Source organism: Xiphophorus maculatus, chromosome 17, assembly GCF_002775205.1.
Source record: "Xiphophorus maculatus strain JP 163 A chromosome 17, X_maculatus-5.0-male, whole genome shotgun sequence".
NCBI classification, from domain to species: Eukaryota; Metazoa; Chordata; class Actinopteri; order Cyprinodontiformes; family Poeciliidae; genus Xiphophorus; species Xiphophorus maculatus.
In genome coordinates, this window is record NC_036459.1 from 3,753,135 (window position 1) to 3,769,031 (window position 15,897).

General features: G+C 38.0%; 1 protein-coding gene across 6 annotated transcripts in view; it reads right to left on the minus strand.

The window, feature by feature from the left end:
• The window catches only part of LOC102232116 (protein piccolo-like), a 53,855-nt gene that overhangs the window by 13,367 nt on the left and 24,591 nt on the right, over positions 1-15,897 (minus strand). For 4 of the 6 annotated variants that reach the window (XM_023349759.1, XM_023349761.1, XM_023349758.1 and 1 more), the window contains exons 6-16: positions 14,129-15,663; positions 11,517-13,584; positions 9,916-9,963; positions 9,333-9,415; positions 8,128-8,203; positions 6,568-6,693; positions 4,341-4,449; positions 4,003-4,067; positions 3,087-3,271; positions 2,352-2,402; positions 2,074-2,204 (exon numbers count right to left, since the gene is read on the minus strand). In XM_023349759.1, the coding sequence (XP_023205527.1) occupies positions 2,074-2,204; positions 2,352-2,402; positions 3,087-3,271; positions 4,003-4,067; positions 4,341-4,449; positions 6,568-6,693; positions 8,128-8,203; positions 9,333-9,415; positions 9,916-9,963; positions 11,517-13,584; positions 14,129-15,663 (4,477 nt within the window). The remainder of the gene's footprint in view (positions 1-2,073; positions 2,205-2,351; positions 2,403-3,086; positions 3,272-4,002; positions 4,068-4,340; positions 4,450-6,567; positions 6,694-8,127; positions 8,204-9,332; positions 9,416-9,915; positions 9,964-11,516; positions 13,585-14,128; positions 15,664-15,897) is intronic. The other 2 variants (XM_023349760.1, XM_023349764.1) reach the window with 1 other exon arrangement.

Here is a 15,897-nt window from a genome sequence, read left to right on the forward strand (position 1 = left end):
GGACTGTAAGGGCTTCAGGGAAGAGGAGCTTGGAATAGATTTGGGCTTACTTTGTGGTTTATTTGTGTTTTAAAAGCAAAAAAAGACAGAAAATGTGCAAAAAGATTTTTAATTTGTTGTTATAATGTTTCACTGATAGTATGTTTAGTGCACCAGTATTGAGCAGCAGATTCAATTTTCTAATTTGAAAACTGTGTAGTGACTAATCAAACTGATTTTGTTACGTTTAGAAGTATTTCTTCATCTTTGTTACTACACAATGCTATGGTTGATGAGGCTACCTGCTGTATCACTCCACCTTGTCCAGGTGATAATTTCCAAACAACTATCAAACCTCAAAAACCACCAGATTGTATCATCTTTAAATGTTGCTGAAAAAAACTACTGCCACAAAAACGAATGATTTACTAAACATTTAGCAGACTGATGCATTACAGCTGGACAGGTGAATTGATACGGCCAGCCACTTCACAGAAATCAAAATCTTCTCTTCAGTTGTTTAGATTACTAAAATTGGCTAAAACCGAGTGTACCGTGTGGACTAGCCATTAGTTTTCTGTCATTTTAATGATTTCATCGCTAGTGTAGAAACTCACTGCACCATGATATCCCTGCAGCACAGCTAAGAGGTTTATTGCAGATAATAACATCATAGAACTTTATATATATATATTTAAAAAAATCAAAACTGTTAATTTTACACCTTTTAACTTATGTTGCGAAATAGTTTAAAACTGCTTTTGGTCTTTATGCAGCCAAGATGCTTGTTGATGCATATTTTACACATACCTGGGACTCTATTGATACTCTGCAGCCATTTAGTGCTGAGAGTGTAAAGGACATCTGGTAGTATTAGCTATTTTGGGAGGGGCATAGTTTTACTTTATAACAACTCAATGGACATGACCTTATGGCAGATTGGTTTTCACATAAAATACTTTTTTCCAAGGGGCCACATATTTTGAACCCCCTCAAAAAGCTGTAGGTCGGCAAACTAAAGGAAAGAAATTTAGTACCAACTTTCACCAAATCAAACAACATGTTTTTCCTTTTTTTTCTGGTTGCTGTGCCTTAAGCGATTGTTCTCAACAACCTTAATTTGGTTGTCAGGAGATCTGTGATGGAACTAGAGAGTCTGTGTGGGGATTACAGTTTGTGCCAATACCTGTGGAAAGTCATGTATAGCTCAAAAGCATATACATGAGAGTGTGCACAAGGGTTTTTGTTTCAGTCTAACAGTTTGCCTCAGTACTACCAACTTCAACATCCTTACCTGCATCTGGACATATATGAAGCTGAAGATCTTAGAGAGTGTTGGTCGAATGCATGGAGCCGCACATTATTATATTTATCATAAATGATCAGTGAAAAAAAAAAAAAAAACAACCCACAGAATTCGACAGAAGGTCTCATCTCAGGCAGAAGAGAAGGTGAAAGAGTAAATTGCATTATAATGCTATCACAGTGAGAGGGGAGCCCTGGACTTAATGAGGGAGTGTGGATCAGATTGCAGGCAAATATGAGCGCTATTGATTTTGTCTGCATTTATACCTGCAGTATCACATCCATCAATAGCTTGAACACATGTCAGCGTTAAGCCTCACATTATTCACGTAATGCTTGTTTAGCAGTGATTAGAAGCTAATAATCTCCGTAAAAAAGAAAAAAAAGAGGAGATGACGTGAAGCCTAGTTTACCTAAAAGCTGGTTGGCTCAAAGTGTCAGTGATGTGGAGTTGATATCAAATAAAGACCATGTGCTGCACATCGAAAGATGCAATGGTAAGACAAAAAAACAAAAAAAATCAATCTTAAATCGATTTTAAATGAATGAAAATTCAGTTTTGTTTTCAACAAAGTGGCTGTGTGTGCAGCACCGATGGGAAAATATCAGATGGAACAAAACATCATTTCAGTCTGGCTCTAATTCTGAATAAAACACCTGCTGTTTTTTTTATTCCTAACATTTTTACACCAGCAATGTTCTTAGATGATAACTTGCAATCATAACCAACTTTGCTCCATTTCAGAACCAGTTACGGTGTGCCTCAAAATTTGCACTCCCCTGACTCACCCTCTCCCTGGTAGGAGATACACTTTTACAAATGGATCCGAGTAGCCGTTGTTGTCACGGGGTGCGAGGTTTCTGGCCTGCAGGACATGAACTATCAAGTTGCCCAGCTGCTTGTCGTAGTGGATTTGAAGCTGTAAAAGGAAACGGCAGTTGAAAAGAAAAGGCAATATCCCATGAATGGCATGAATTACCTTCATGTCGTCTGGGATTTAGAATACTTCAGAGACACTAAACGTCAGAAACACATTTTGTAAATAGCAGCGATTTGTTTTACAGACCTGTATCTCTCCAGAGATGGGGTGGGAGTGGGTCTTGGATCCTTCTGTGGTCTATAAAGGAAGAGAATAAGATGCTAAGACTGTGATAGATAAAAGTGTGTAGGTGGGGAGTTTACTGGTGGGTGGTCCTGAGGTACATAAAGTACAGAACTCTTCTGTATTTGTTCCAGTGCTTGGAGGCACAACTGGGAGATTATTTGCTAAAAGAGCCTTAAGTTTATGTCTGGTCATTTTTCTGTCCTTTAGGCAATGTGCACATATATCACAACAATACGTTTTATCAGCTTATGTGTGAAATGGGTAGTAAATAAATGAGTTATGATTCCTTTATCCATTTTATTTCCTTTAAAGTTTATTTATGCACACTTTACATCTTTACAGCGTGAGCATTTTTAAAATCGAAGTCAAATTTCTTGTTTCAGATTTCAATTTTGGTTGACTAGAGTATTACTTCCATTTGAACCTTTTTCCCATTTTGTCACATTACAGCCACAAATGTACAAGTTTTCGGACGATTTTGTGACAGAACAAGACAAAATTGTGCAGCAATTTCTGTCTTTAGATGTAAATGTCTGAAAAAATAGTTTTGTGTAGTTTTGTGCAAAAAATAAATAAATAAAAATGGTTAAACCACTTTAAAAGCCCAATTATGTTGGTCTACTTTTCTTCCGAGGCTTGTGTATGAAACCTCAGTTTCAGGCAGAACATGTCTGAAATCCCTTCCCTTTGACTTGCCTTGCTGGCATGGCGCTTCTTGCTGACGGAGGGGGATCCAGGCTGACCAGGACTGGACGTTGCAGATGTTGGAGCGGCCAGGCTCGAAGATGACGCGGACATGGGACCCTGCTGCTGTGACACTTTCTGCAGCTCTGCAGCTAGCTGTTTGGGATCAACGCCTGGAGATCTGGGAGGTTTTTCCCCTACAAGTCAAAAAAACAAAACGAACATCTTACAAACACAATCATAACATAACTTGGTGTCCTCATTTGTAGGAGCGATATTGATGAGATCATAAATGTACTCTCTAAGAATTCTTTGGTGATTCAAACCTATGAACGCAACATAGAAAATGTGTGTGTAATTGTCCATTTCAGTGTGTATTAAAGTTTGACCCCTATATTTTGTTTTCTTAAATATACGTTATGGAGCAACACTTTCATTTTGCTTTCCAACAGAAAATGCTATAACATTTTCTGTTGATAAGTTGATTAAACTATAGCTTTAATAACATAAAGCTACATAATTTTTTGAGTGTAATCAGTAATACTTTTATAACAAATGTATGTCAGATCATAATTTCTTGGATAATGACAAGATGTCATAACAAAAACATTTTGAATAATGTCAACTTTGTATTAAAAGTGTCATGATTTACCGAATGACACTTTATGACAACAGTCACAAATATTCATGAAGACTTACTCATGTTCATGACAGGCGTTACGTCATGCTTATGACAGTGTCATGACAGTCTTATTCACAACCCGTCAAATAAAGTGTTACTGAAAATGCACTGTAAATCTGACTGACTGCCAATGAAAGAGAACACAACTATTGGAGATGGGTTAAACATTTGATAAAACTGTCAAAGAGACTGCATTGAAGGGAAACCTCAAATGAGGATCAAAATTAAGAAAACACAATGCATCACCTTTGCTGGGCTCCTGCAAATCAAGATGCTGGGAATCTTCAGACTCAGCCAACATGTTAAGATCACTGAAAAGAAGAGACTTCATTTTAGTTTTGAAAATTGTATATGATGAGAGATAAAGTAAAAAATTAAAACCTATGTACAAGATAAGAGATTTATTAAGTTTAAAAAAAGGACTCACAATAATCTCTAGAGTTAACAGTTACGGAGTTGCTAAGTTTTTTATAGCAATAAAACACATAAATAGATGGGCATAAAGGGAAAAAATGGTCCAAAATAAAATTTAGAGGATATATAAAAAAAACATCAGTAAAAAGAGTAAAAGATGTGATACTTACAGTCTGACACACAGTTCTGCTTCATTACACAGCTGTCCAACCAATCCTTGCACTTCCTCGTAAGTTTTTCCCGTCAGTAGAACACCGTTCCACTCTAAGACTTGCATTCCTGTGAATAGAAAGGGCACGAGCACACCATTAACAATGCTGTATTTACAATGTTTTTACTTTTCTTATATGGTCAAGATTAAAGCAGGCAGATTAAAGCAGGCCACGTCAAACCACAACAAAGGAAATTAAACCCTGAATGGGTCTGTTTAACTGATAGAACCCTGATTTTTTTTTCATTTATGATCTAAGGTGAGATTTTACAGTAGGATATTTAAAGTACGAAAGTAGAAAGTTAATCTAGAGACAGTCTTCAGACATTATGTTCTCAAATGTTAGTCAACACAGCAAAGCCACAGCAATCTCCCATCCTGCACACTTACATGGACACGACTTACATGGATTGAAGCAGCTCATCAGTAGCGTCTTGGGTTTGCGACGATACTCGCGGGCTGAATGAGCGTGAGTGACAGGGAAGCTACACTGTAGTTTCAAATTGTCACTTTTTAAAGATGTCAAATTTCAGCGACCAGCTGAACTGATCAGACACACAGAGTCATACGTGCAAACACTCACACTTCTCCATGACACTGAGCTTCTGAAAATCCCAACATTTCTCCTTCACCAACACAGTGAATTGAAACCAAATGCTTTGCAACCATTATGCTCAGCGCTAATAATGATCTGATAACTTGTGGAAAAATCTATTCTTATTTAGTACCTGCTATAGCAATGGTTGGAGAGCAATGTAATATTTGATGTATTATTGCTCACCTCTAAAACCGTTAATTTAACCCTTAAATGTGTTTTGTACACCAACATGATCTCTAAAAATAGCATAGAAACATGAAAACTGTCCAAAGGGCACAATGCGATACTGATGTTCACGACTCCCAACATTTTTCTGATACAGCTCACAGTTTTCAAGTTGCACACATTTGTTTGGACCTTTTCCTGCACTAGGTGATTTCACTCATCTCTGAAAGAAGAAAATAAGGTCCTGTGTCCTCCTACCTGCTACAAAGAAAATGTGGGAATGACCATGACAACGACTATAATAGATGAGCTTCCGCCTGACATAAGAAAATATTAGCTTGAATTCTCAGAGGAAAGCTCAAATATACTCTTTAAAGTAAGTGTACTCCTATTATGTGAAATAAAAGGTTTCAAATATCTGACAAGCTGTGGACAGCAAACTCCAATGGATTCATATGGACTTCAAAAGAATGATTGGATAATGACTCTAGTACATTTTCTTGTTTTGTTTTGTTGTTTTTTTTTACATATTTTCAATGGCACTGTAAGTCAGGATATTGCTGAGTTTGATTCAGACACTTTGAGACATGAGCCTTCACTCAGGGCTGATCTTGCAGCACACAACTCAGGAGACATCCGCCGTTCTAATGCAGTGATGAGGCACATCTCGGGGTGGCTTTGCCTGATTTGTCCTGGCAGACTGTCATCCCCAGCAGAGGGGAGATTTCTGGTCAGCTACAATGCCCTTGCACATCCTTATTTCATCTTGAGGTGCATGTCTCCCCATTTGTTAAACCATTTTATTCTCATGCCTATTTGTCATTACAAAATGTTTTTTTTTCTTTTTTACAAGGGCTGGCTTTTGTTGCGCAATACAATACACATGCTTTTGTAGCGCAATCAAATATTGTCTCTTGAAATGGTTCAAGTCTTTTCTCATCCCTAATGCTTAAGTAACACATATTTAATGCGATGGGTAGTAAATGAGCGTAGCACCAGTAACTTTGTAGAAAAAGGTTATTCTGTGGTGGGGAAAAAAATCCAAATTAAACTGAATACCCTTAAAGACTGGATAAAATGTAGAAAGAAAATTGCTTTTTGCACATCTTGACCAAAGTGCAAGAAGTGTATAATTATTTTGAGAAACTTATGAACACATTTACATATACAGTCTATACAGTCACTTAAACTTTAGCTTCTGTAGTAGTAGATATGGTGACTTCTATGTCATACAGTATTTGTAGTTCTGAACAACAATGTGTGTTTTAGTAGATTGGGAGATTTGTAATTTCTGAAAACAAGCAGAACTAGACTTGTAATTAGAAATGCATTTTCAAAAATCCTCAATGTTAGAAAACCTGTTTAGCTATTTATTTTATTTAATACCAAACTAAAAGAAAAGGAATTCAGGGGAAGGTTTTACCTTCAAGAATTTTTCCAGTTTGTTCTGCAGCTCCACCAGGTAGGACTTTGGCAACATAAGCTCCAATGTCTCCGCTCCCACCTGGAACCTCCTTTCCTCCAACTACACGGATACCCAAACCATTTCCTGTTCAGGAAAAAAACACAAATATTGATATTAATATTATGAACACATTTGTGTTATTTTCAATAGGAAAGTAATGCATGAAAATTGATAAAAAATTATTTTATTGTCTTGGAATCACAGTATGCATTAAAATTGAAAAAAAAGAATGGGTTTTCCAGAAAACAAACAAAAAAAAACTTGTGAAATGGCATAACTGGGGTCCTGACCTAAGTCCAAGAAGAAAACAAAAACAAACAAAAAAAATGCTATGATGTCACCTGAGGAGCTTTTGGGTAAGATTATCCCTACAGTCTGATAATTTGGGAAAATATTTGCAATGTAGAGAAAGCAATTATTTCCAAATAAAAATGTGGCGTCCTGAGTGCAAAAAAAGCTAATCAAAACGTGCTTTAGCAAAGTATTAGTTGCAATGATATGCGTTCTTACTCAGGTTGTTTTTCTTTTCAGTTGAATCAGAAAGTGAAAATATTACTTTGACAAAGGAAGTGATTCATCATAGTCTAGTTATTTTACATTGCAGAAGCTTGCTGTTTTATCAGACAGACGTGTGTGCACTTTTGAGATCTGCTGTATTTTATGTTACCAATATGAAAGAAGCACAGTGTCTCCATTTGAAAGTGAGTAGCAAAAGTTAACAGGGTTTAAAAAACACAACCTATTGACAACGTTCATAAAAGAATGCTTAGGGCAGAACAATATGTCCCCTTCACATTTACAGGAAGTGTTAAAATATTTCAGAGTAACCGTGAACATTTCCAATCCTTTGTCTAGAACCAGTTTCACTATGTGGATTTCATCACATTAAGTTACTGATTTCTTCCTTTGCTCAATGGTTCCACATACAGCACAAATACTATCAGTCATCCCTTCCTTTCAATACAGAATCAGAACCACAGTCATTTAATATTGTCAAACAATTTGATATGGTAATTGAAGACAGAACAAAAGGCTTGAGTCAAAATAATCCTGATCACGTGTTTAAAAAAAAAAAAATTCCTTGTGGGCTGTTTGTTTATTTCTGTCAAATAAAATGTGAGGGACATGCTATTTTTTGAGCATGGCAAGCTCACTGTGAAGATTAGCAAGATCAAAAACATGTCTGCCATCTTTGAGCCTGAAGGAGGTGTGTGATAGGATGTGACTGGCTCCTTCAATGGGATTTCAGTATAGGGTAAATAAAATGCATGACACTCATCAGTCGTGCTCTTTAAATCATCATATTATCATGAAGATTTAACCATACCAAATTACAGTGATAAGGAATATAGTCCAATTCACAATGATTAAATAAAACCAACATAAAACACTAAAGGCAGTATAATATCTACATGGTTGATAAGTGATTAGCTTACAATACATTGTGAATGGAAATGTGTCATTCACCTAGAGTTTCACGGTACTACATTTAACTTTATTAAACCTGTGATACTTTACCTGTGACACTGCGGTCTTTGAGATCCCTCTGCAGTTTGACCCTGAGGTGAGGGAATGGATAGTAGGGACCTTTTCCCTGTTGTGCATACAAAAGGAAAATATGTAACTAATGTTCTGCACTCACATTACATGTAAGGTATTTGTGTCACTGGATGTGAGTTACTACATTCAGTTATTACGCCGTCTTTGTTCATCGAATATTTAAGCATTTTGTACCACGTTACGGTCATTTCAGTAAACAAATAGGACTACACCCACCTTAATTTTTATAAATATAAGACAAACAAAATCATTTGGTTCTAGTTAGTTCTTAAAATAATTTATTTATTAATAATTAAAAATACATTTCTAAGCTTGATCACTTCAAAAGACAGATAGCACAGACCTATTATTGACTGAAAATTCTGTTTCAGAGAAAGCTTAAATATCACATAAAACCAATAAAAGACAGTTTCAATGCAGATTTTTTTTTATGTTTTGATCTAAATATTTATGGAAAATATAGCTTAGATTACCTTTAATTCTCAGACAAAAGTAAATGTCTGCAATGATTTCAGGTCATTACATTCACAAGGCAACCTTTGCTTGTGAACTACATTGTCCACAAGGGTAGGCCACAAAAATTCAAAATCGCTGGCAGTCCAGTAAAGAATTTGGGGAGTCATGTCATCTGGTCTTGGTCTACTGAGTTCTGTGAGCTCTAAAGTCACACAGCTGTCTATAAAGAAACTTTAGAGCCTTATCCACATCTCAGTGAAGTGGACAAGCTTCGCTGAGAGGCTGATTTCTGTTTCCAGCAAGATATGGTACCTACCCACACTGACAAAAGTACAATGACCACGGCATCAATCTGCTTGATTGGTTAGGAAACTTTCCTGACCTAAATGCCAGAGATAATCTTTGGGTCATTGTGAAGAGAGACATGGGACATGCAGACAAGCAAAGTCTGTTATTAAAACAACCTGAGGCTCCCTAGCACTAAAGAGGATTTCTAGATAAGTACTGAGTGCACATACTGCACAGGACATAGAGATCTTCTTTTTGGTCTAATGTATTATCCTAATTTTCTGAAGGCTGAATAAAAATTTTTTATTAGCTGGAAGTCATGATCACTGAAATTCAGGGAAATTAACACTTGAAACATATTGAGTCTCTACTGAATTACTTTTCAGTCATATTCCAATTTATTAAGTTGCATATTTCACCTGTCTCTTTTCTTGTCCGTTCTCTGGCCGTCCATCCCTCGGTTTGTCAAACCAGTCCGTCTCGTCTCGCCTGAGGTGATAGGCTTTAGGAACAGAATTCAAACTCATTCGGGGTCAGAACGTTTGCATCTTACAAAACGGGGTGGGTTCAAGTGTATTTAAATGTGATTTCATGCTTAAAAGGACACAGCTAATTATAAAATATGAAAACGTATTGGTGATTTACAAACTGAACATTGATGTGAAATAAGCAGAAAAGTAATGCAGTTTGTGGATGACTTAAACAGGATTACTGAAGCATGTATGATCGAATAGTAAGGGGCAACAAAATCCTCCAGGAATGTAAATGTTGGGTGTTGTATATATAAATATGAATTTTCCTCAATTGAAAGCAAGCAGTTTTATTCAAAACATATTCTATGACATTTGCAACAAAATCTGCTGCTTTTAAGCAGAATCTGCTCACAATTCCACTCATTTTCCCCAACATTTAGTCATAATTCCATTGAAAGAGACACTGTACTTGTGGTTCAGGTTAGTATGTTAGCTCATGGATAACTGTAGATCTAAACTAATACTCTACCATTAGTTGCATCGTCTCTGTTCAATGCCATCATGGAATCACATAGGGCTGTAATTAAGGCAAATTGGTTTACATTACAAAATCGTGGCAATTACTATAATTACCAGACAGAATAAAAACAATTGCTACTGACTTTTATATTTTGCTTATTTTTGTAAGTAATGTAAAAATGAAGGCCTATATGTTTAAGTCAAAACAGAAAAAGGGGGTATTGACATTTTAGTGGGAGAGGTGCATCGTGTTTGTTTTTTTGTTGTCAGCAAGACAACAAACAGAAACAATAAAATCTCCCAAGTTAAAAGCTGATGAGGAAATGTAGCATGACCAGGTGGATCCATAAATAACACAACATTATGCCTGGGTTCTGGTTCTAATTAATGACAAACTGCAGTCTGCTAGATATCTGCCATTTTCTCTAATGCATCAAACTAGGAAAGCACATATTTTGCTTGAAAGATAGACAATCTTACTAGGTCCTTGGACAAGGAAAACTGACAATTTCATTTTTCTGCTGATATCTTAGCCATCTCCTAGCAGAAGATGGCACATTAAAATGGAAAAAACAGATTAAGTGTAAGACAACTATTATTTGTATCCAAATTCTAGTTGCTCAGTAATCCAGGTGATGGGTTAATTTTTAAGTCATTCTTTTGTGACTTAAAAAAAGAATGTCATTTAGGCAATTGTCGTCATTACCTAAATGACAACAATTAGCCCTGGCAACCATTTTTTAAATGTCGTATTTGACATAGCAGTGTGTTTCAAAACCACTCAAATTGGGTTGTTTTTATTTCAAAAGTATTCAAAAGATCTTGGTCTCAATTTTTTATTTTGCTTTTTAGTAATGATCTCTTAGAAATAAAAGCAAATGTTTTAGCAGTTCTTTTCTCTATTTGACTTAAAGTGTTGAACTTTACAATAAACTAAACATAGAGGTCTGTGTACACATGTAAATCTTGGTTAGAAATAGAAGTATTACTCATGAAAGACAAAATGATAAATGACAGGCAATACACACATTTCAAAAGACAAGCATAAAAGACATGCAAGTTTAAGATTTGAATTTATTATGCAGAAATAAATGTTTTCCATCAAATCTAATGCATTTCATCCTGTGATAACAGCATTTTGAGTTTTTTGTGTTGTGTTATCAAGTGTTTGTGACCATAAAACGTTACAGATAAATTTAGAAACTGTTACATTATATTTGATGGGAGAAATGTCTACAAATGCAGTTGGAACCAAAATTAGATCATCATGCAAACAAAAAAAGATGAGACTATATAGTGAATGTAAAGAGAAATGTTACAATATACTGTATATGCAAGCAAAGTCAGTACAATAGACAAAAACATGCATACACCTCAGATCTGAACCTACAGACAATAGTTATGGATAGGTACTGAAAACAAGATGCACAGCAAAGTAAATGTTGAGTAGAAGAACAAAAATAAAGAAGCATGCACAAATTTAAAATATTAATCACAAGCTAAATATTTATGTCATGCATGCTAGCATTCAATGCAGAGCTCACCCACAAACGATTATTCACAAGACACTTAAAACGGAAAGAGATGCAGTCTTACAAGTTTGTTTTTTACCTTCACTATCTGACATTGTGCCCTGAAGATCATCCAGCAGCACATAACTTCTACCCCTTGTTGGCTCTTCTCTTAAATGTTGCTGCTGCTGGGAATCTTGTAGGGACATACAGGAACCAAATTGGTCCCTTGAATCAGCTGAAATAGGAGGCAGGGGCCCAGCTGATGCACGAGCCATGCCCATTGGTTGACCAACAGGGCTTAACGGACTCTCTTCCTCTGAGTTCTGTGCCACAATAGGAATTCGTCCACGACCGCTTTGCACAATTGGAAGGCTGGTGGGCTTGGTGCGACCAGAGGGGGTTTGATAACTTGGACCATCTCCAGTTGACTCTCCATCTCCTTTAAGCCTCAGTGAAGAACTCGAAAGTTCCCTTTTGATTGACAAGTCCAGGCCGTAGCACGAAGTAGGTCTGGATGAGGGTCTTGACCGGCTACCACTAGGATAAGCAGAGTCCAAGCCCAAGCTCTGGCCCAAATTTAGGGATCCAGCTAAATTGGCTCCCAAGGTAGACCCAAGATACTTTTGTTGCTCTGCAATATTCTTTCGAAGGCCGAATGTAATTTCATCCTGCAGCAGCCTGCTGGATCTGGGCGATGCACTGGTAGATCCCAAATAGTTATAATCAGTTTCCAAACCCCTGTTGTCTGTTATAGAGGAATACTTGGAGGAGATTTTAGGATCTAGTATTGGAGTTTTGTGCTTTTGGTACAACACTGATGCTGGAAGTTGTTTTGCCGCCTGCTTCTCAAGAGTAAGTCGACTGATGCTGTATTTGTCTGACTTTGGATAGTGTCTTTGAGAATAACTAGAGACACCAGTGCTTGGAGTATAGTAGTTTTGGGAGAGACCTGTCAGTTGTTCTAAGCTTTCTGTACCACCTGTACTTCTTCTAAACTCCTGCTTGAGCTGCTGCTTCAAGAGTTTTAATTCATAGGGTTCCTCCATTGTATCCTCTTCATCAGGAGTCTTTCCAAAAGCATGAAGCCTGGAGGTGGAGCCTAGATAGTCAGTAGACCCAAGATCTGCAGCACTTCTACGCAAAAGCTTCTCTGCCTTAGCCAGTTCCCTCTCAGCTAGACTATAAGATGAAGACAGACCTGTGGAGGTCTTAGCTAACTCTGCAGCATCTTCCAGCAGCATGTAGCTCCGAGGTGTGTGGTGTTCCACCTCTGTGTAGTAGGAATCAGAAACAGCGGACATTGGACTACCTGCTATGCTTCCCACCTCCAGGGCTCTGAGGTCTAGATGGTTACCATATTTGTCATATTTGACACCAAGATAAGCTGATGACGTGGGATCAGGCTGACGGCTAATGACATCGTATTTAGTCGCATCAAGCTCTGACAGGAGAGCCGCTTGTCTTGCAGCTTTCTGCTGCAACAAAAGCATTTGCTGATAACTCTGCTGCTGGGCAGTAGTAAGTGAAGGAACAGAGGAGTAGATAGAGTGAGATTGGTAGGACTGTGGAGTCTGATAGATTGATTGCTGGTATTGGCTTTGAGGATATTGGTACTGAGAGTATTTTCCATACTCATGCTTGGTTTGGGGAGGAGCAAAATCATCAAGTTCTGAGTGAGGAGCTGTTCTGGGGCGCTCAAGAAGGTGATCCTCAATGTCCTCGTCTTCACCACCATCTTGGACACTCCTAGTCTCTCGGATGTTACTGACTTCACTGTCTGACATGTAATCTCTATCCTCTGCAACACTCTGTAAATAGGCCCTTTCTCTTTTCTCCCTTTCCTTTAAAAGTGCATCTTTTCTGCGATTGATCCCCATCTCCAAATACCTAAGCTTAGCATCAATCTCTTTCTCCTCTTCATCTAGTTCTGCCTGTCTTTTGCGGAGCTTGGAAGACTCTCGCTCAACCAGATCCAGCTCCCGATCAATGTCTTGTAATATCTTGGCACGTGCCATGTTTGAATTTCGGCACATTCTTCGGCGTGCTGAGTTTGTGGTGTATGCTGTCTGTCCACTTGTTGTTGACTCTTCTTCAGAGGGGGGATTGGGAAGAGTCCTTTTCACCTTCTTTTGCGTCCCCGTGGGAGTGCCGCCTGATCCTTTCCCCTATAGTAAATGGTAACATAAAATATCAGTCAATTAAAAACCTTAACACCCAAACATGTTTGAATATCTGATAACATTTATAGTGTCTAGTCTGTAAAGGCAGGACTATCTTTGGCCTGTATTGCTTTCTTGGGTAAGTGATGGTACTTGTGTATCACCATTTTTCTGTTTCTGCATTTATTCCCATAAAAATCACAAAACTTTAACGTGTACTCTACAGTCCAACAAAGTAGCAATTTGTCTTTCTTAAAACCTGAGAGTCAACATTTCTTTCTGCATGTTCAGCTTACTTTCCCCAACAATTAATGAAGGCATGGGATTCTCAATGGTAACTTGCCTAGGGAGAATTTTTTTCATGAAATTTGCTGTGACAGAAAAATGTTTTCCTTAAATATACTTAAATCCATTTTACTCATTACAAAGCAAATGGAAAAAAATAACACCAGCAGCATCCTGCTCATTTTCTGACAATTGACAAAATACATTTACCTTTGTGCAAGTGTCTGACATTTGTCACTGTGGTGTAAGAGAATGTAGTACTCACCGGTTGGCCATCCCCATACTGCGTACCAGATGTTGCTCTTTCTTCTCCTGTTGGACTCATGGGTTTTGGGTCAGACATCGATCGCTGCATGGTTTTGGGTCCCCGAGGACTTGCTGGAGAGGATTTTGATTGGTCAATGCTTTCCCTTAGCTTTTGTGGGCTGGTATCGCCTAGGGACTTATCATAAGACACAAATTCAAGGGATTTGCTAGGTGATATACATGGTGATACAGGAGAATAAAGTACTTTAGGGGATTTAGGATGAGCTTGAAGGGAAGAAAATTCTGGTTTTAGGTTGGCAGACTGGGCTATTTCTAAGGGAGTAGGACGTTTCTTTGGTGAGGTCCTTTCTGAGTCTGACACCTCCATTCTCGTGTCCATTCGAATATTTCCATCTGTGTCGGTTTGTATAGAAATTTCAGTGTGGGCTTGAAGAGACAATTCTGACCCACCACCCCTATCACCTCTAGCAGTACGGGGACGGCTTTGTCGACTTCTCTGGGCCTCCCATTCATCTTGATCCTCATCATCAGTCTGGACACAGCTATCAACACTCTTTTTAACACTTTTCTTTTTTCTTCCTGCTGTGTAAGCTTTGCTTAGTGCTTCGTCCTCCTCATCAGTCTGACATCCGCTATCTGTAATTTTTCGAGAAAGCACTGTGCCATCAGGTCCTAAGACAATAGCCTCCTGTATGCCATGTCCTGGGATGTCTGCACCTGGGTACATCTGACGAAGCTTTTGCTCTTCTAACTGTAGTCGCAATTGTTCTTGGAGTCTTTGTATTTGCTCAAGTTGCTGTTGTTGTTGAGCATATGTTTCTTTTTGCATCATAAGATGAGCCTGTCTTTCCTCCTCCTGTTGAGTCAGGATCTGCTGCTTCATGGCTTGCAACTCTTCTAATTCCTTCTGTACTAGGAGCTGTTCTTGTTCACGGAATCGCTGAATATTATGCCGCTCCCATTCCAATTCCTCAGCTAAGCGTTGCTGCTTTAGCTTTTCCATTTCCAGCCTCTCTCGCTCTGCCTGATACTGGCCATCTCCAGGAACCATCGGGGACGAGAGAGCTTCCAGTGAAGCGGCTATAGCCTCCAGGGATGCATCTGTATATGTGTCAAGGGATAAAGATGTCGCTGCTGTAGCTGTACCATTGACAGCAGCAACACCTCCCTTTGAGATCTCCAGGTTAAGAGGAGCATCTCCTTGTTCTTCTGTTGTGGAAATGGTGGAGAGAAAACTTTGGGATCTTGTAAGTGGTAAATTCTGGAGATTGGACAAAGAAGGCATGGTGTCACTTGTGTGCATACCAGAAAAGGTATTATATGCTGTACTAAATATGGATCCTGGTTGAGTAGTAATTGCATATGTTGATGGGACTGGCGCTGCAACAGATGAATAGACCACTCCATTTGATGATCTTAAAACACTACTTGTCCCAAAGAGTGAACTGACAGCGCTTGTGGCACTTGAATGGGAATATGGGGGGATTGTCATTCCTGCATAACTGCCTTTCTTGGAGTAGTCAACAGCTTCACCTGTCAAAAGTCAAAAATATATTTTTAGTCCATGTTTTTAGACAATTCATTCTGAATCAAGCCATGCCTTCAGCAAATAAAAAAAATGCTGCCAAGATAAAAAAAAAACAACAATTCTACATAGAAGTGGAAGAAGCAAAACAGGCACATGCAAAAAAATTATGTTGAATAAAAAACACAATAAAATCCATGCAAAATAAAACAAAAGAAATGAAAAATCCACATTAGCCATGA